At 36.8% G+C, this 21,387-nt stretch overlaps 1 protein-coding gene across 7 annotated transcripts in view; it reads left to right on the top strand.

The window, feature by feature from the left end:
• LRCH1 (leucine rich repeats and calponin homology domain containing 1) overlaps positions 1 to 18,162 on the top strand; it is a 93,754-nt gene extending 75,592 nt beyond the window's left edge. For 4 of the 7 annotated variants that reach the window (XR_003399148.1, XR_003399170.1, XR_003399145.1 and 1 more), the window contains 2 exons: positions 5,522 to 5,779; positions 15,540 to 15,650. Coding sequence is in view for 3 of the 7 variants with exons in the window: in XM_026856431.1 (XP_026712232.1) it covers positions 15,540 to 15,653 (114 nt within the window). In the remaining 4 variants the exon portion in view is untranslated. Of the gene's footprint in view, positions 1 to 5,521; positions 5,780 to 15,539 lie in introns of all 7 variants that reach the window. The other 3 variants (XM_026856431.1, XM_026856307.1, XM_026856224.1) reach the window with 1 other exon arrangement.
• The last annotated feature ends 3,225 nt before the right edge of the window (positions 18,163 to 21,387 follow it).

Below are 21,387 nucleotides of genomic sequence, written 5' to 3'. Positions count from 1 at the left end.
TCTGTGATACCTATGTCCATGTTTAGTTCCTGAGAATTGAAATACTGTTACACAGGATTTTTTTAAGGATTTAAAATTGTCCTAGTTCCTGTTGGTTCGTTTTCAGTTATAATGGAATGGAATAGAGAACATGCTATTTCCTGAACTCCACAGGTTTAGAATCCTGTTAAATCATGTGAAATGAAAGCAAGGAAATAGCTAAGTAATTACCGTGTTGTGATGATGTGCATGGTCTCTTACTTCTGTGGCTTTCAGTCTTCAATTCTTGGGTCAAAATTCCTTTCCCCAGAATGATCTTGGGAAACTTCATCCAAGTGTAGAAAATGCAATTGGCATCTGTATCCAAATGTGTCATAGTATGTATTGGAAGTTGGCATCTTGACCAAAGAATTACAAATACCAAATTCAGGAACACAAGCATCTCTTTATAAATGACCTGGTATGCAGATGGTTCTGAAAGCCATTACCTGACAGATGAGAATTTCAGTACAATGGGCAGCATGTTGAAATCACTTTGTTAATGGCCATATGATGCTCCTTATCACATGCAGAAAGGACATACTGGATCATATGCAAGAGTGATGTTGTAAGCATATGGTTCTGACCCTTTAATAAAAAACTAACAAGGTGCTTACTGCACTGGTAGGCTATCAGTAGTGTGAGAATTGTAGGATGGTCAACCTGTGTCCAGTTTTGCCACTAACTTTTCCTATAGTACCTTATCAGAGATCCTCATAAATGATCATTTTTTGAGACAAAACAAAATTTTTGTTTGATGTGAGAAAGGGATGATGTCAGGTAAGCATCTGAAAGCCTGAACATTCGGAAAATACCTATAGTGCCCCTTGGGAGGTGACAGAAAAGGTACGATCTTTGTCACTTAAAAAAGTACAAAAGACTTTATTTTATGCTATTAACTAAAAACTGTCAAATTGCCTAATCTACTCTGTAATAGCAATAGAATGGCAAGCAGTCCTACTTTTTGGCTGATACAGATTCAATAAGCAAGTGGCAGTAGATGTGTGATAAGTAGGGGGTGCCTGTTCTGCTGCATTTTTCAGAATGACATGCAGTACTCAGATGGTGCCATTCACTCGAGTAGATTGTTAATGTCATATGAACCCACTCCTGACACTACCTTTAATGCTTACCCAGTCCACCTATATTGCACCCACCCCCTTACACTTTCTGGGTTTAAAAAGTAAAGCTGTTTTTTGGGGGGTGTTTTGGGGTGTGTAAGTATGGCCTCCGACGTGTCAAAGCTACCAGTTCTGATGCACTCTTATGCTTCTTAGTGACATCTCATCCCAGAGGTAATAACAATGATCAGGAGAGTCTGAATTATCTTCACACGAGTATATATGTAAAGTTATGGAAGTATATGTAAACAAAAAAAGAAATATTCATATACATTTCTTCAGCTTGTCAGTTGCCATATTAGAATCAGTATTCATAGTAGTAGCAAAGAAGTAGACTTTCCCACTTTAAACTGCAAATCAATAACTTAGTTCAGGTTTAGCTTTCATTCTTGGTAGCTGTTTTTGTTGGTAATCCATATTATAGAGCATTTTTTCTTATGCACTTTCAGTAATGTTAACAAATATTCTTGTCAAAAGGAAAAAATAACTCATTTGTGGTGGGCTGAATGATACTTTATTATAAGTGAGATTTAGACCAAAACAAAGCTGTAAATGCAGTATATTACTTGAAAGGCCAAGTTACAAGTTTTGTCTGAATTTCTTCTAGTTCTCAATTATGAACAACTATGGCATATCAGAAGTGGGACTTTCTAAACGTTTTGTCAAAAAAGAAATCAAAGTATTTTCAATATTTGTGAGCTAAAATGCAGAAGTGATCTTTTTACAAAGACAAATTAATGTTTATAATCTACAACTTAAACTAATGTAGTATTTTAACAGTTTAGGCACTTGAGCATCTTTTGGCCCTTTATGGAACCTCTTCAGGTCAGAGAGATTAGGTAGTTATTTTTTTTAAAAATAGGAAAGGGAGACTTTCCCCACATACACTAGACACACCTTGTCAGTCTTCATATAGCTTGAAAAAGAGATAGACTTAAATTAATACTAGAATGGTAATTTCTGTAGATAAAAAGTAGTGGTAAAATGAAATCTTTCACAGCCAGTTGTTACAGCAAGTTCGCTGAGCTTCTGTGTTCCAGCATGTCAGGAGTGGTGCAGCATGACTTTGTGGGACAAGTTACATGGGTGAGAATGAGACACTTCTGCCATGTCAGCTACTTGGTGTACACATATTGAACAGAAAGGAGTGTGATGGTAAGGAATGGCTTTTTGTCATCATATGAAGATTCAGATTACAAAAGGCTTAGCTGTGCCCCTCCATTTGCAGGACTTAAAAGTCACAGGGAGCTAGTTACTGTGTCTCACGTCCTCCACTGAAAACTAGGTCCACTATGTTGCAGTGTGAGCCAGAATTATTCTAAAAAGTGTTAGGTTAGGAATTGTGAATTAAGTAAAACAGAGGCCTTTGTATGCTAAAACTGTCAGAACAAAGTAAAAGAAGCAACCAAGCAGAGTGTATCAAGTGTTTTATCTTCTATCTACTTATTAGTTGTTCATCTGGTAATCATGTTTCTCAGTTTAATGCAAGGTATATTTTCATTATCACTTACGCTTGTTTTTTGATCAATTTGTGTAATCAGTTACTTCTCCATAGTTTCATCATGAGATATCTATGAAGTTGCAGTAAGTTTTATCAGGTATGACTCCTTTCCTCCACCCTTTTGTTCTGGGCTCAATAACATACACTGTTTGGCCTACAGTATGGAATTAAGTATGCTGTCGATTAGAGTACTGAAAGCATAATTCTGAGGTTCCTTTCATATGTGTTTTGAGTATAGTGAATATGCACTGCAGACTTCATTCTGTAATGCACTTCTGCAAACTTATTCTTGACTTTTTTTACCAGAGTTAAAACTTGAGGAGGTTGGTTTTGGAATGCTATCTGTTTTCACAGTCACTGCAGGAGCATGTAGAATGAGGGTGGTTTGCGCACACAAACAGCTGGTTATTTTTTGCTGTTCACATTCTGTCTTACTGTGTTTATTCTGCGTGCATGATTTCAGCAGCTGTGTGATTTAATCGTGTAACTTCATAGACATAAAAAGCCAGTCCCTTAAATGTAATGATTAAATATATGTATCCTTTTAGTTCTTTTTAGTAATAATTTCAGTCTCCTAATTGAGAAGGGTAGTGCTTGCAATGGATGGGTGGTTGGTTGGTTGTCTTGGGGACTTGTGGTGGGGTTGTGTACTTTTTCACTATTTCATGATGTCATGTTTTAGCTTTGTATTTTAATTTCACAGCATCTATAAAATTCTGGTAACTTAAGTGGAAATACATTAATTATTACTGAAAAACTATATTATTTTATCTAGAGTTACATTACAGAATTACATTTAAAATATATATATAAACATTATATTACATTTAAAATATATAGAATATGAACATTTTACTTAAGGTGTGAATGTAACACCAAATTATCAATTATCACAGAACACAAAAATAAGCAAAAATGATATTTGTTGGGCTTCACTGAATTTCACTGAAGCACGGCATGGTGGTTCCCATAGGAAATTTCTTCTGCACGTGTTGGCTGGTTTTATACACTTTGACTTCTCCTGTATGCTGCTTGGTATGTTAATCTTGGTTAGCAAGTTCTTTAGTTTCTCTGTAAAAATTCAACCTATTACCGGCTCTCATTCTTTAACTGTGAAATGACTTCCTTCTCCATTTGACTGCAGTATGTACTATTGGAGGGGTTTTGGGGACAACAAATAAAAAAGAAAGTCCTTTTTTAAAGTTGTGACATTTTATTTATATAGATTTAAATTCAACATCTTAGATATTTATTTTTGGGATATATTTGTAACAGGTAGGAATTGAGTCCTGTATACTATTTTAAAATTAATCCAGCATTTGCTGGGTTTATTGATGTCTTTGGTAAAAGTGCAATATGTTACATAGTTAATACTTGTGAGTGGTTCATTTGCCCAAAAACTAGTTTCTCTGGTAAAGATCCTTGTGGATGTAGATGTTCTCAAATACAGTACTAGACCTATCCCATTTTTAAACAAGATCAGCATGGTTTGTTCTGTCTGTGAGTTTTCATCCTTTAGAAAAAGCCAAATACGATTGCATTGAAGTATATTACCGCACTAGAATTTTGAGTTGAAAAAATTCTGAAAAATTACTGTAAAAATAGTAGTGTTATTGCTAGCAGGGTGGTTTTCCCCCTCTGTATCTGCTGATCTAAGTAACAAAATGAAAATTTTCCAGCTTTTAACTCCCGTTAAAGATAAACCAGTCATGGAAAGCAAAAAAGAAAACAAACAAAATATCACCACCTGTCACTTTTTCCTTTGTATATGAATGACAGTTCTGACTACCTGTTTCACTAGTCACTTTTTGGGATAGAAGGGCCTTTTAAATATTTTAAAGTTTAATTTATTGCCAACTAGACCTTGAAACTTTGCACTAACAGAAAACATAGCTGAGCTTCCATGTCTTCATTTATTTGGCGTACTGTCATTTCATTAAGCAAGTGAGACTAAAATGCTACTAAAGAAACATAGTGTTCCTCTGAAACAGAGGATGTCTTCATATACTATTACTCAGTAAGTATGCACCATCTTTGTTGGTAGTAAGGCCTCATTTGCAGTGTAAAATGGTTTATATTAGATTGTGTTTTGAAAATACTAGTTGTTGCTTGGTTTGATTTTAATGTTAAATATTGTCATATGCATATCAATATTATTATTACATATTACATTTCATTTTGAATAGCTAGTCTGGAGTAAATTGCTCCATGAAGTCATTGATACTTCCCAAAAAAAGTATGAGTCTAAGTTGCTAATAATTAAAAACGTTGCCTAAGGAATTGTCAAATTCTTCAGTTTAGAGACTTTATTGAAATGAAGTATAGTTGGTGGTACATTGACTTTTTCAATTTCCATCTCAGGGTGTTGTTTAAGATGGTATTTAAATGCCAAGTTTTAGATTATTATGTTAGAGAAATTTGCATACTTCTAACAATTTCTTTACATACTTTTTCTTGAGACATATTGCTGCTGCTTGTCCTTTTTAACAGCTTTCTAACCCACTGCTATTATATAAGTTAGATTTTACAACTGGTTCCATTTAAGCATTAAATAAGGCCCAGATGGACGAAGGCATGCAGATCTCATTGGAATAAGTGGATCACATGCACATCCTCACCCTTGTGAATCTGGGCATAATTTTGGAAGGATTTGAAGGTCTGAGCTCTTCTGTCTTAACATTCTGATATTATATGATAGCTTCAGTATTTAGAGGAAATAGAAGAATGCTGGGATATCTAGTGACTAAGGCAATACTAGGAAGAAACTATTCCTACATGTTTATGCTAGAATATTGTGATAATTTATTTATCAATATCTATTTTTGTATTTTTAATTTTATGCACTGTTTTTTTCTGTTCTAATGGCTGCCCTTCGGGATAGGCTGACCTCTGCTCTCCGTATGACATCCTGCAGTCGGATATTCGTCACATTCGAAAGACTGTTGACACTCTGCTCGCCCTCGGGGAGAAAACCCCACAATCAACTTCTACCTTTCGCTCCTGGGATCTAATAGGCTTTTGTCTTTTCCACATACTTTTTATAGTCTTGATGTATATAACTTATCACTGGAATGTGCTAACAGCATAACCTGTTCGCATGTGCACACAAACTTTCTGCTTTGTCTCTGACAAATTACAGGTACTTAATTTCCTTCCTTTGTCTTACAAACTTCTCCCTTTTCCTCGCTTCCCTTCCTTGTAATATCTTTATTAATCTCTTGATATAGAGGAGAGAGGGAATAGCATCTTGAAGGCAAATCCCATCTCTTCTCTCCCTTCCAGTTCTAGTTTAAGAACTTATGTACCTCTTTATTTATAGTTTGTTTTCTTTTATGTTGCCTAGACTGCACACTAAATGTGTTAAAGCAGTGAAGCTACTCTTTTCCCACTTTTGGGTGTAGGCCAGTATATCACAAGCTAAACAGAACTGAGCATCTTTCTTTTTGTGAAAATCCAAGAATGCTGCAGATATTGAAGCAACTGAGGTGGCACTTCAACAGATGATAGTATTTTCTGTGTTGGTGCCAAGTATCTCAACATTCATTGTGTTAAGAGCACTTAGAGAACTATCTTTCAAATTGCTGTTATTTTTTTAATCCTTTAGATTAACAAGAGTATTGTAACTTTAAAGATTGTTGGTCATCTCTACTGTTCCGATTAAATTCCATACTGGAGTAGTTATGTTTTCCTACTTATATTTTGTTTTCCTCCAGATTCCATAGAATAATCTTTTTCTTCTGTTGCACAAAACAACGTTGAACTCTTTTTAAAGACCTGCTATGTTACACCCCAAAGATGACTGTAAATTAATAGTGGGTATGAGGAACCCATAATATGCAAGGGACTTTAGAATGTTTCAGGATGAAGATCATGGAGTTCAGTGTGATAAAATAAGATAGTTTGAGAGTCAGCTGTTAGACTTCTGTATCTGCCATTCTTATGTATGACATCAAGCAAGTCATGTCACTATCTTGTCTCCGTTTTATCACCTGTGAAAATGCAGGTAATGTTTGTTTGTGTAATGAATGTAACAAAGACAATGTAGTTAGGAAAATAGATCATCTGGGAAGACCTCTGTATTTTCCATCCTAGGAAGTTTTAAAGAATAGGTTAGACAAATACTAGCCAGGAGGTGTTTCAGTATGTTTAAACTCTGCCTATGTTTAAAGTGCTGGACTGATGACCTCCATTTCCCTTCCAGTGTTGTGTTCTGCTCATCTGTTGTAAAACCTGAATGAGACAAATGTTTTTGTTTCACTCCTTATCAAGATGAAATATACAAATGAAAATTGATTGAAAAATATAAAACCTCGAATATTAAACCTATATTGACATTGCAATATTGGCCTAGATGCTGTTGACTAAATTTGTAGTTCAGTCTCAGGCTAGCTAACCAAATGATCTCAGCTTCATGTCTGTGAAATAAATACATTAATTTCTCACTGCCTAGTATATAAAGAAATTACCTACAGACTTTTAGAGGATAACTAGCATAAGAACTTGTATGTTATTGATTATTCTGGCCATATGGTTATTGATTTAGTGCTACCCTGTAAATATTCCCATTCCATAGATACTTGTAAAATTTTGTTTAAAAGCTTCCAAATTAAGTTCTATTCCTGGTTTCCATGACTCAGATATTTACATTGATATATAAAAAGGATGAAATGTATAATCAGATAGGTATTTTAAGATGGAAAAATTAATTTCAGGTGATGGATACATCAGATTTTTTAAAGGGTTTAGTGTCTAGCTTCCGGTTGATGCATATAACAGCTCTGTTGTAAAGAGTGTATTCTGTGACCAGGCATGAGTTCAGTGAGTGCTTCTAGATTCTTTTCACTTGAGGAAAAGGCACTAGTTATTTGGATGCGTAGGTGTAGGCTTGTGCCCTCAACCTGCACAGGCCTGTCTTTAACTCGGTGCCTGGTTTCCAACACCAGACATTTGCTTACTCAGAATCAGCTTGACATTTAAGCTTCCGCTTTCAGCAGATCATTGTCTCGGTTTTGGTTGTCTTGTTTTAATAATGTTGCTTTTCCAGTGAATCTGAGAAAGTGACATAAAGCTTGAATTAGTTCAGAATCCATTCATTGTATGTTTCTTTATAATTCAGTGTGGTATTTAAGATAAAAGTGGTATTTTCTCTAGGACTGGGATGTTACTTCTGCTCCCCGTAAGTGGTAAACAGGTCTCCTGTCAATGCTTTGTATTGTGCACTCCTTACATAGACCAATCCACATGTATGAGTATATTTGAACATTTTTTGAAATTAGAAAATCAGGTGGTGAAAGTTGTTGCTACCATCCTATGGTACACATCTGTCTCATTGTCAAATATTATGTCTGATTCTCCACTGTGTCCAGAGGCTTTGGAAGGGAGGTAAAAGTAGTAGTAGATCATTGTGTTTCAGAAATGGAAGTTCAAGTCTTCAGTGGTTTTGAGTGTTTTATCAGACTAGACACTGGATGAAAACCTGAACTACTGCTGTGCCAGTGTAGACCAACTGAAGATACCCCAGTCATAATGACACGTAACTCTCAAACTTGTCCGAAGATTTGACTTTACATATGCTTACCATGCAGACAGTGTTGTCTTTTAGTTACTTAAGAGTACATTTTTCTCACTATTCTCAACTATGACAATGTTCAGTATTTAAAGTGTAACATTGCAAGTACTTCCTTGTAGTTACAGAATTGAAACCATCCTGAACCAGACTGTGAAAATTTAACATACTTGCTCCATGACACACACAGCCTTACCGCCATACATGAAGCTTATCCAGTTTTGTATTTTTTTGCGTGTTATTGATAACACTTCCAAATATACATAAATCTCACAGGGAAAGGAATAGTAAAATATATCCTTACATTTCTCTAAGTGTGACTAGTAATGTTTCTCAAAATATATTTCAGACATCATGCAAATGTGAAAAATACCTGTCTGCCCATCACAGAAGCCAGTAATTCTCCCACTAAATGGGGAGGGGGAAACTAAATCATATATGTAAGCTCATTAATCTACTCTGATGTGTTCTTTGCTGAATTCAGAGTCTTGTTTCTATGCTGCTGTTCCTGTGGCTTTAGTATATGGGAAACAAACAGTTCAGCTGACTGGTGATTCTTCACCATTGAGGAGATACCAATATTGAGACATTCAGTTATATAAAATTGGTACTTACTGCTCACAGTCAGTCACATGATTACGTTGATGACCTGGGTGTAAAAACAATGTACATTGTAGTTCACCCACATATTCAGAACATTAATTATATTTGCTCCCCCATTTCTTTCCCCATTCAGATTTTTTCCGTTGCAGTGGTCATCAGAGATTTTCAAACTGATTTCTTCATAAGTTGCTGTACTCCAACCTGTACTGTGCCCATCATAATGATTTCTCTTTTATCCTGTGGAGGTCATCTCATCCATACTGCAATAAAGTAATAAATACAACTAATAATAAAAATGGTAGTGGATATACATGCAGGTAAAATATTATTTATATCTAGATTACAAGTGGCATTTTGATGTGAGGATCTGGCTTTCTTTTTCCTTAAACCAGAAAACAGATCAATATTTTCAAATGCAGTGTAATGGAATATAGTAGTCCTTCAGATGCCTCTTTCTTCTATATTAACAAGCTTTTACAGCTGAAAGCTGTATATGGATCCCATTGAGTTCCTAATAAGTTTTCTGAAAGATACGCTTAATATGAATGGGGATTGAATTAAACCTGAACAAACATTCCATCCAGTTTTCTACTCCATATACATTAATAAATTTCCAAATTACTGACACGTAATTGTTTTTGCAAAAATAAATATTCTTAGCATTTTATTCCTGTTACAAAATTAAACCAGTCATATACACAGGTTTAATAAAAACGGTAGAGCAGGATTTGTGAACTGTTATAATTTCCTTCATTTCTAGCACATAAGCTGCATTATGCAGAAAGAGCAGTATAAAAATACTTTAAGGTAATGACCCATTCTATTTGATGATACAAAAGACACTTATTCCTTCACTTGATCTCTCAGAATTTAATGTATAAGGTTATGGTATAATTGATATTTCCCCTGTAAGTATACATTTTCTCTTACTGTTTCATGTGTGTCTGTCTTTTAAGTTTTTTTGTTCCTGGCAGTTTCATGTCACTGTTTTCTTAGCATGTTAGAATGAAACTGTGAGGCATTTTGGCAAAATACATGGTATAATTTTAAAATTTTATGGCTCAAGGCCAAAATTTGTAGAAGCATCCAAGGCCCACCATCTGCAAATACAGTTCTGTAAGTATTTGCAATTTATTACATGTTCAAAAGATGCAGATATTTAGATATCTAGCTGGATATGACTCCAAATACAGAATTGCAGCTGCAGTATTGAAACTCTGGGGTTTTATTTTGCTTTGTCAAATCTGGTCATAAGTGTATACTTTACAAAACATACTAATTTTTCCATTGGAAATTAAAAGCAAAAATGATTAAATATACCTATAGTCTGAATGACTGTGCTTTTTTATCTTACTACTCTTTTGCACTTCAAATGGTAACTTCAGGGCATTTGGACATGTACAGACATTAACAGTAATAGTGAATAAGGAAAATATATATAAAAAGACATAATTTCAAATTGCCTTAAAAATGTGGAAAAGTAAACATGTGCTTATAGGGCTTTTTAACTCTTTAGAAAGAAAACTTGGCCTTAACCTAACAAAATTTCAAGGTTTTGTATATTTGACATGTTTGCTTAAATGTGAGGCCCTGATGTTTCTTTTAGTGACTTTCCATTTCAGACTAGTTGGCTCCAAACATTAAAGGATGGGCATTACATGGACTTACTCTTTTAATTTGTCCTTGAAGAAACAATAAATTCCAGTATTTCATTGTCTTATGAATATTTTAATTTTTCCCTGTAGATCTGAAGTCTCATATTCTGCAGATACAAAGAAGAAAGACTCTTGCAAAATTGTAGAATTCCATTTCTCTGTATTTTTGCTAACAAATAGAGTTGGGCTCTGGTGTTGTTATGTTGCGGTCATTTCACTGTGTGCTGTTATGGTAAATGGCATCAATTGTTTTTCTGAGAAATACTTACTGTATCTGAATTGCCAGGCTGTTTGCCCTAGCATAAACTGATTCAAATAGTTGTCTTGACTTTGAAGTCATCTGATGTCAAAGAAAATAGATATGTATGTGTAGTGTGTCATGTATCATTGTGTGTTGTGGGATTAGTGTCCTTGTGTATTCCTGATTGTCTTCTACACCGTCTAACTCAGATATTCTGTTGAAGGATTAGAAATTTGCTCTGGCAAGCATATGTATGTGTGTATGTTTGTGGGTACACCTGTTGTACTGTCTTTTTTGTGTTGCTTTGTGACACAGCCTCCTGGCTCTTGCCTCTTTTTTGTGCACTTTGTTTTTATTTTTCCCGTCAAAAGTAGTTTATTCTTTTGCTTCATGAGAAGTTTGAAAACATCTTTATCCATATCCAATGGCTATGTGTCTGCAGAAAGCGTTTTGCTTGAAACAAGCAGTTAAGTTCCTCTGTGTTCTTAGGGAGAAAAATACATAAAAAAAATGTAGATCTTCATTTTTGTAGTACATAGAGAAGAGAAATATTCATGCTGCTTTGAGTGGAGTGGCAGCCCTTCCTTCCACATTGTTTTGTAAAGGGTTTGAGACTGGTCTTGAGAACTAGTTGTCACTTCTCCTGTCTGTATTTCTGGGTTTTGTTCAGTGATGATTTCAACAGGGTTATCTTTAGAGGTGATTCATACTACTATATTGAAGTGTTATGGGTTTGATGCTAATGCAAAAGGGACAGAAATATTACCCAAGGTGGGGAGAGGTGGGTGAGGTTGAGTCTCCACAGAGTCATGGGTGAGTTTTTTTGATTGGTCAGGCATATTGTCTCAAAATGCCAGAATTTAAGAAAAGTTTTGAAATTTTTATGGCTTGCAGCTTCACATCTCTGCTGTCAGTGGTTTCCAGATAGCAGCTGTAGTGGGTTAGAGGGTGAGGCAGAGCATGGAAATGGACTGTGCTGCAGGGACAGCAACTGAACAGAAGGACTGAGACACCTGGGATCTTGGCCCAAGGTAACTGCTGTTACGCAGAAAGCTGAGTTGATTATCAGTGTGCTCTGGATTCCATCCTTGGCAGGATTTGATTCTTATTATAAGAAGAATTAAATATATTACTATAAAGCTGTGATTTGGAAAGCATGTGAGGCAGGGTTGTCAAAAGCCATTTACAAAGCCTTGAAGGTAATGATTAGGGATTAAATAGGAGAATTGATTCATGACACATTAAGATGAAGTTTGTCGTTTTTAAGAGATGGCGTAGGACTCATTGTCAGTTTTGGAAGGTTCATCACAGCCACATGCTTAACTGCAGAATTATAAAATACTAACCTGCTTAATAAGAGAAGGATGTCAGTTGTATATGTTTCAAGCACTAATGGAGAATGATGTATAATATAAAAATGTGTAACGTGCTGTGAAACTTCTCTCTCCTAGAACACAGTTGTAACAGTCCTATTTTTTCATAGACCTCCTCAAATAGATTTCCTTGTATGCATCTTGTAAATACAGTAGGAGGAGAGAGGTTGATTTATACAAACTGGATTACTATACTGTATTTAAAAGAGTTAGATAATGCATTGTTTTTGAAAGGAGAAAAATTTTATATTGGATGAGGTTTTCATATGAAATGGGACATACACTCCTTTATGCTTTTAGTGAAAATGTGCTTTATAAACAATTGCAAAATTCCTAGCAAGAAAGCATGACAGGATAGTTATTAGATTGCTGTAATGTGTCACAAAATTTGTAAGTTCAGAATTTAAGTTTTTCTCAAGGAAACAACCTTAACTGTGGCTTTTTCAGCAAATTTGGCTTCCACAGAAAAATTTAGAATGTTCTCAAATATAAATATTTAGCAAGGTAGGTTGTTTTGGGGCTGGGTTTTGGATTCAGTCCCTACCTTCCAGCCTTGTAACACTAAGTCACTTAATTCTCGGATACTGGATTCATCAGGCTTTATTATTTAATGCTTTTTGTCTAGCATGGAAGACTAATAGTATATTGGCATGTTGTGGCTGCCAAATCTGTGAAACAACACTGCTGTGCGACGGCACTGGAAAGAAATAGAGTGGAGAGAATAACATTTCACTTCAGATGTCTGATTTGCATTCTCAATAAATAAGATTAATATAATTTTTTTAAGTTATCAGAATCGGAATGTTGTAGACTTTTATATGAACTGTGGCCCCAAGACATTAGATTGGCAAAATATTGTTAGTAAAAAAAAATCATACATTTGAAGTGTAAATATTTTTTCCCTTTATTTTATATCATTATCTCTACCTGCCTTTGTAACTACTCCAGTGCTCATCAGGTATCAGTTTAGGAGTTTGCATCCTAAAATATGTTTATATATTTCTCTGGAAAAGACACTTTCTTCCAGAGGAATATTATAAAAGTTGGGGAGAACTGTCTCTGACAGCTTGCAGGTCAGTATGTCAGTCAGAAGAACAAAGAAGAACCCAGAGTCTTGGTCGTAAATGACCAATTTAGGGTAGGTTTGGAACAGAAATCGGGATGATGAATTGAATGGCTGCAAGATGTGGATATTTCTTTGTGCTGACTGGGCCAATAGCTGCAGCAGGAAAGGGGGTATGGTAGCAGGCAGGAATGGGAAGCACTTGTCACAGCTGTTTGGTCAATGTGAACCAGAGTCCACAAACTCAGTGGAAGAGGAAACCCAGTGTTAACAGATTGCCAGAATGTTGAAGCATTTTCCATGTGGAGCAATGTATGTTGTCCATCTCTTGCAGACCTTCTCAGCCAAGCTCCTTGAAAATTACCGTTTAGAAATTGTTTCTTGGGTCTGTGCGTGTAGAAGGAATCCACAGTATTTGGTGCTCTGGGCTATAACCACAAACCTTTAAAAACATAATTACAAATTAAGTTTAAAAAAATATTTTAAACATAATAAATATAAAAACATCTTCAGCATTAAATGCAAAATGTAAACATAAAATACAGACAAATTACAGTTCTCGTATCAAGTGTCATGATTGTGAATTAGTTTGGTTCTCATTTTTTAGGTTCAGTTGTTAAGTTTAGGTTCAGTAAGTTTTGCAGGTTTTCTCACATTAAGGCTGGGGGCGGGGGGGTGAGGAACTTTACAAAAATTTAAGCAAGTTAAGGTTGGTTGTGCATAAAGAAAATACACATTAACAAAAGTAAGTCATAAACACCAGAAGCAGCAGAGCAGCTGTTTAATGCTGGTGCTGTTCTGATGGAGCTGTGGCCTACTGAAGGAGATTTCCTGAGCAAAGACTGGACAACAGTAGAAGAATGTAAAAGCAATTAAACATAAGTGCATAACATGATAAAGACTGTATTAATTGTTCTTGTATGTACCAGTTCCAGTTTTATCGTCCTGAATATTCTCTTTAGTGTTAAGGGTTCATAGGGGTCAGGGAAGGGACTAGAGCTGAACAAGTGAGTCATGAAAAGAGAGGTTTGAGGAGATTGATGTTTAAATCGGAATTATAATCAATATGAATATGAGGAAGTGTGACAAAGGACTGTGAATTGCATAAAGATAAGAGATGCTTAGTTGACATTACGGAAGCAAGAATAATATTCAGTAGCAATAAATTAAAACATAATCTCAAATGCATCAGTAGTTTTAGAAGCTAAAAGGTTATTGAACAGCTAAGAGATTCCATATTGATGTTAATAACACTCTCTAAAAAAATCAGTATCCTGTGTCCGCTCAAGGTCATGTGCAGATGCTTAGGGAAAGAACAGAAGGTTGGATCACATAGGTGGTGCCTTTTCAAGCTTAAAGCAGTCTGACATGCACAGTTTAAGGACTTCATGAGCCAGACACTGTATTCATGTGTTTGTGTTTAATAGTGTTGTTTGGGGTTTTTTTCTATCTGTGTATTTTTGTCATTGCACTTACACTTTTGGCTTCCATGTTGTGGCAATAAGTCTCACAGTTGTAATTATGGTTTATGTGATGTAGTCTAGCCTATTTATTTTTTATAAACCTGCTGCCTGAGTTCATAATTTCATAGATTTCAATATCAGGAATACTCAGCTACGTTAATAAAATCTTCTTGTTAAAAAGAGAGTCAGTCATGACAGAAGGCCACCTCACTAAGCAAGGCTTTCTGTAATTATTCACTGGGGGTGGGTGGGTGGGGTGTGTCTTGTTACCTGTAGGAGATTGAGTATTTATGGTTTGACTGTCTTCTGGTGTAACAGCTTCTGTGGACAGGTAGTAGGTTTCATCTTGGCCACGGTTGCTGTGTCCTTATGGTGAACAAAATTGATTCCTGGATATTTCAAAATAAGCTGCTAATTACTCAGAACGAAATGCTTCACCCGTTGAAGGCACAACATGGCACACACTTTTCTGTAAATGCTAATGGGTGGCTTTCAAGGTGCGTATCCTGGGTCCCAAGAGCTACCTATCTAGAGCTCAGTGGTAGAACTTTTTTTGACTGATAAAACCAGCCTTCTGCCCCCAGACTCACTCATGCGTAGTAACGGGCAAATGGCATGTTATCTCACTTTGTAGGTTAAAGTTCAGTGTGTACTTATGGGCCCTCACTCTTAGTTGAGAAGTTTATATAATGTAATGACCACAGAACAGGCTGGTTTCTGAGGCCCAGAATATTAACAGATCTCTCACTACTTCATAGGTAATGAGAGCAAAATCAGAGACTTACAGTCAAAATCACAGAAAGTGTTTTTTAATTAAAAATAGCTAATGGTTCCTGCTTGTTGGGCTTTGCTTTCCAACTGGGATTATGTAAAGCAAGATTTTGCAGTGAGTATTGAATATCCTAATCTTTATTCCTTTGTTTGTCTTTTTCTAGGAGAAGCTCTGCCTACCACATCACATCCTAGAAGAAAAGGGCTTGGTAAAAGTGAGCATAACAGTACAAGCATTGCTAGATGTAACCACAGTGAAACAAGCTTTATTCACATGAAACTACTATCTCTGCTGTTACCAGCTCCACTGTGCCATCAAAGAAAAAAAGTACTGCCCATCTTCTTTTCAAACTGCATTGGAAAAAGAAAAAAGTGCTCCAAGAGTATTATTACACTTCTGATTTTAAAATCATCTTTCAGACTGTACATATACATCGAACTACAAACCAGAAACTAAACATTTTCTAGAGCAGATTGGCACTTCACTGCTTTTATAGCTCACTTTGTACAGTACTTACTAAAACAGCCACCTCTCTGCCACTTAAAAATGTGTGGAGTACACAGCTGTCTTGCAGCAAGATACCTTCGTATTATTAAACTAAGAATCAGTGTAATCATTTGGGGGGGGGAGCAGGGAGAGTAAATCAGACTTCTACCATGTTAGGTTTTTCTGCAGTCGCTTCAGGCTATTGCCTTTTAAAAATATCCAGACATAAAATATTTATATAAATATTATTTATTAGTGAGTTGTTATTCATCCTTTGGATGCAAACTGTAAATTAGGAAACTGTATTTTATTACTGCTTTTTTGTGGTTAAACACTTTATTTTAATATAAATATTTAGTTATTTTTTATTCTACTTGGTGTGCAGTAGCTCTAGATCTCCGTAAATTGTATTTTCTAATATGTAAGATAAAAAGCAAACAACATAGGTGCTTTTATTAAAAGGACAGCTAGCTGGAATGGCATTCTTTATTTCTTGAATTTGTGGAACATTGGTAAAAATTTGTCTGCATTCCATTGAGTTTCCTACATTCCAGTAGCACTTTTCCCCCCACTAGACTAAATTGGCTGAAACTGAGAGCACACCCATTTTATTTGTATATAGATGTTAAAAAAAAAAAAGGAAAGATGTAAACTTGAAAAATAAATGTGAACACATATTTTTGATTGCTTATTTTACTATGCACAAGACATTTAACTTTTGCCACAACAAAATGAGTGATGTGCATTAGGATCATGTGTCTTGAAATATAATTTTGCACTGTAACTTGATTTCTTTTAAAGACTACAGCACTACAGAACAAATGTTAAAAAATAGCACAAGAACGTTAAGAAGAAAATTTACCAGATAGCCAAAAAATTCAATGATTCCTTCGAGAGGAGACAAAATTATGAAAATTGCCAAAGGCAGTCTCAAAGACCTGATCTTCCAGATCCAACCTGCTGGGTACAGTGCTTCTCCTTCTAGTCTCCATCATTTTCCCACAGAATTGAGCACAATGTTCTGTGGTGAACATTTGCAGGATCAGACCTCTAATCCCACATCAGCAATAGGAAATAAAGTTCTTTTTCTTATCACTACTTTAAATTTTTTTAAGAGATTTTGTTTATAAGTGTAATTTATTATTAAACCATCACATGTTTTAGATCAAAAAGCTCCAGCACAGCGATTCTCACAATATCTGGAACGTCCATTTTTCTTTCAGAGGAGAAGCTAGTGATGTAACTTCAGCAAGCAGGAGAGGAAAGCTGCAGGTGGTGAAGAGGCTAGCTGCTAGGGGTCCGTGGTCACACAAGCAGGTAGTTGGAAATGCGGAATGACAAAAAAGAGGCAATGTGGCGGGAGGACTAAATATTTAAGTACGAGAATGTGGAGAGAACTATTGCATAAAAACTTTCTGGAAGAATGATGCTTACTTGCAACTATGATGTATCTGGGCAAAGCTACATGCATGTTCACACAGACACTGCATTTAAAACCACCAGTAATCCAATAGCAGATTTTTAATGATTAATACAGTATTTGAATTCAGGCTACACTTTTTAATACCACAAATTGCCAATGTGCTGGCATGACAGCACTGTGTTAGGAGGATGACAGTGGACTCGCAGACAATGGGACGTACAGTAAGCATGGAATATCTAGTTACTTCAACCAAAGCAAAAGCATTTATTTTACAGAGGGAACATTGACTTAAATTGTAATTTTGATTGGCAGCTAGCATATTGTTTCCTATAACATGTACTGTGCACTTTAACACTAAATTAAAATGTATTTTAATATTTTACAGAGCTGCACAAATATCTGTTTTGTCAAAAAGCACGAACAATGTAAAGAAAATAAGTTTTCAAGTCAGAGTTTATCAAATTTTAAAAGCATTCAAAGATCGAGTATAAAAATAGGAATATTGATTTCTGCATCTTGAGGGATAAAATGCAGGTTTCCTGAGTATTTTTTTACAATGTATATATGGCAACATGAAGCTTTGTAATTATTATTTTGACAAATCTTGTTTTTTCATAATTAAAATCTTGGTTTTCTCCTGATAGTGTCTTTCAATATTTGCTTGAAGTTGGCTGTAAATAAATAGCTCTAAATATTTTGTAATACAGCTTTTTTATGCAGTCTTAACCTGTACGTCTAAAATGAGAATCTTCACCAATCTTTGTACACTATTTATATGTGCAATAAAACATGCATGGCAAATCTATAATAACCTCAGCAGTGAACAGAATGTATATAGAAAATCTTCACTGTAGTTACAATTAAACTATACTATTTGTAGAAACCCTTTAATGACTACCCCTGTGACTGACAGTTTCTTGTCAAAGAGATGGTGTTTGGAGAGCCCAACGCTGGGAATGATGCATCGGGGTTTGGGGAGGAGGAAGATGATGTGCCACAAATAAAGGAATTTTGCAGCTAAACTAGGAAAAGGATGCAGCTGGTAACTGGTTCGGTGTCAGCTCCTGCAAATGATCTTCCAGCAGCTTTGCTGCCTCCGTTGCTTTAGATCTGCTGCTGGTCATGTATTGAACAGCAGCAGCGGTGGAATTAACTGTGCTCTGCTCCCAGGGCCAGGTGACCCGGCGGGCTCAGCTCGGGGAGAAGGGAGGCTCTGCTTCAGTTTGCTCCTGCTCACAGCCCCCCTGGGAGAATCGGTTGGTTTCCTGCTTCCCATTTCACTGCACAGCGCAACATTTTCCCTCCAGATTCCCAGAGATTATTCTGCAGACTTTTGCTTTAGCCAACAAAACCAGATGCTTGCTTTATTCTAGTGAATCCAAGCAATAATGCAGAAACACTTTGTGACCTGAGGATAACCAGGTGTGACTGGGCTGTGCCAAGCTGCTTTGCCCTTCTTCTGTCCCTGCAGATACAGGTAGTAGGGACCACTGCTTGCAGGTCATAGTATACAGCCTTCTCTTTCCCATGGGAGTTTCTAAAGTCATTTAAGTACAGATTCTGCTCCTTTCTCTAATGAAGCGTCTTTACCTTAACCAGCTGATTTTATGGCTGTATTTGTTCACTTCTTGTAGGGGATTTTGGAAGGAGAGGACCTTGCTGCAATAATCTCCTGAGGAGATCCTGCTTTGGATTGCTGAGGGAGCATGAGCACCCTTGCAGCTGTAGCGATCCGAAGCCAGGATGGACTCACTGCTGCGTTAGAATCGGTGTCATTTAGTCAGGAGTCCTGCAGCAGTTCTGCGGTGCTGCTCCTCCACGAGAGTAGAGCCCATTTAACAGCGGGCAGCGCTGAGGGCCACCTCCAGCTGAGGTGTGAGTGTTGCCAACAGTAGAGATCTGACAGCCTCACGCAATTCTTACCAAGGTGGTGCAGAGATGTTCGGGGGCTGTAGCCATCTGCACAACCGATTCCAGCGCCCCAAGTCTGCTCAGCGGTCTGTGCTGCCCTGCATTTGCAGCCTGTGGACAAGGGCAGTTCAAGGGCCTTCTTAACCCTCTAGCACCAGTTTTGGAAGAACTCAGGGCAGTTTTTATAAAGCCTTGAGGTCCAAAGCAAGTTTGTGGGCTCACAAGGGCCCGTCGGACACTTAACCTGAGCCTGCTCCTGTTCACAAATGAGCAACTAGGAAGTCCTTCCCAAGGAGGAAGGCAGCAGTGCATGTAAGTGATCAGTTTTATCAAGAAAGCAAACAGTGTGGGAGGGCAGTCAGTTCTCAGGAGTACCAAGTGGACAATATTTTCACCTCCAAAATTGTACCTGGGCAGTTGTTTGGGGAACCTGATAATGGTAATTGATGTTCTGCTGGACTATAAATTAAAGATACAGGAAATAAAGCTCCCCACAACCATTCACAGTATAACAGGAAACTTAGAACTATGTCATAAAAATTTATTAAGTATAAAAGATGGTGTTTCCCCCCTACACACAGGGAAGGCTGTTTCTTACCTGTCTTCTGGTGGTTTAAAAGCCCTTGCAGTAAATTACAAGGTTAAACCTGCTTTTTAATCTCCTCTAATCTAATGTGTAGGTGCATACACTCCTGATAGAGAATGAAAAAAATGGGATGCCCCTTTCACTTAAACACAATCTTAAGAATGCATCGGGAAAAAAAATCCTAACTTTGACATCAAATTAAAGTGTTTATCATTAGATTTAACTGCACCAAGCTGAACATTCCGATTCCGCTGCTACTCTGTCTGTAGTAGGGGGCACAAGACTGCAGTGCAAGCACAGTGCACTTCTGCTCTAACCCAGTAATTCATTTTCCCCCTGCTTACTGGGGGGGTTGGGGGGTGGGGAGAAGAACCAGAAGAAGCTGCCAGACATTAAACAAGCCTTTGAGCCAATTTTGCTGTTGTGGGAGTGGAAATAAACATTTAGCAATTGTGGCTTAAAATTTTTATGTCAGTGCCCTGCTTTATAAGAAAGGAGTAGTCAGTGTCTATTGTAAATCCACGCAGTGTGGAAAACTTGCATTCAGTATTTCGGAGAACTCTTGCACCATGCACAGTCATATCTTCCCAGCCTTCTAAGTTTACTTCACAAACAGGCAGATGCAAGATTGATAGAAATCAGTACGTAATTTAAGCCAGTCACCAATAACAGAAATGTAAGTTCCCAGCATCAGTCTCCCTGCAGTCTGGAATCTAGCAGGGGCCAGAGAAAGAGGAGAATGTTCAGCATTGCTTTGGAAAGCAAACCAATCCTACATCTACCCTAATATTTCCTCTGGCAAGAGTGAGTCAAGGTTTGAGCAATGATGCAGGTTCAGTTGAACCATGGGAAAGCAGATTTTTACAAGTGATCACTTGAATTTAAGATAAACAACTCCCTAGAACAATCCATGTTCTTGCCCCACACAAAGTAGCTGGCAGAATTATACCACTGGGAACTATTTTAGATCTACAATTGTCGGGCCTAAATACTGCTGTCTTCTGAAAAATAAGCATGCTCGTTTTCAGCAATGAGGTATCAGATCATCTATAGAAAGGGATTGCTTCTTTCAAATCTATTTATCAGTTTCCTCTCAGTCCTCTTAAGTCTAAGAAACCCAGAAACACTGCACAAGCCTTTCACACTCAGCAACAATCAAAGGCAAGTGGAGGAAAAAAACCCCACCCCTTTACTACAGAGTGCTTTCCTCACATGGTTTTTAAGAGGTCTTTAAGTATCACCCACAAAATACTCTCCAGATTGTTTGTTGTTAATAACGCACCAGACAGAAAACTACTCTGCACAGCAAGCTTCTGTCTGTATTCTCCACCAGACTTTGTCCTTGGAATGTTTTTAGCTAGGCCAAGGGAAAAACCCACTGACCACCACAGATTAATTATCTTGGTTGTGCCACTAATGACTTCCTTCAATGTTAGGTGATGAAATGAACCCTGGCATTTAATTAGCCGAACAAGCATGCTGTTGTTACTCATAGTCTCTGCATAGTTGCGATACAAACCATCTTGAGGTCCCAAGTACATACCCATGTTCACAATCTGAAATGAACTCATCTGCTAATTTTCATGTTGACCTAGAGTACAGCAT

The sequence above is a fragment of the Athene cunicularia genome (genome assembly GCF_003259725.1).
Source record: "Athene cunicularia isolate RWA chromosome 1 unlocalized genomic scaffold, athCun1 chr1_part1, whole genome shotgun sequence".
NCBI classification, from domain to species: domain Eukaryota; kingdom Metazoa; phylum Chordata; class Aves; order Strigiformes; family Strigidae; genus Athene; species Athene cunicularia.
Note: the sequence above shows the minus strand (reverse complement) of the source record. Positions and strands in the feature narration are given on the sequence as shown.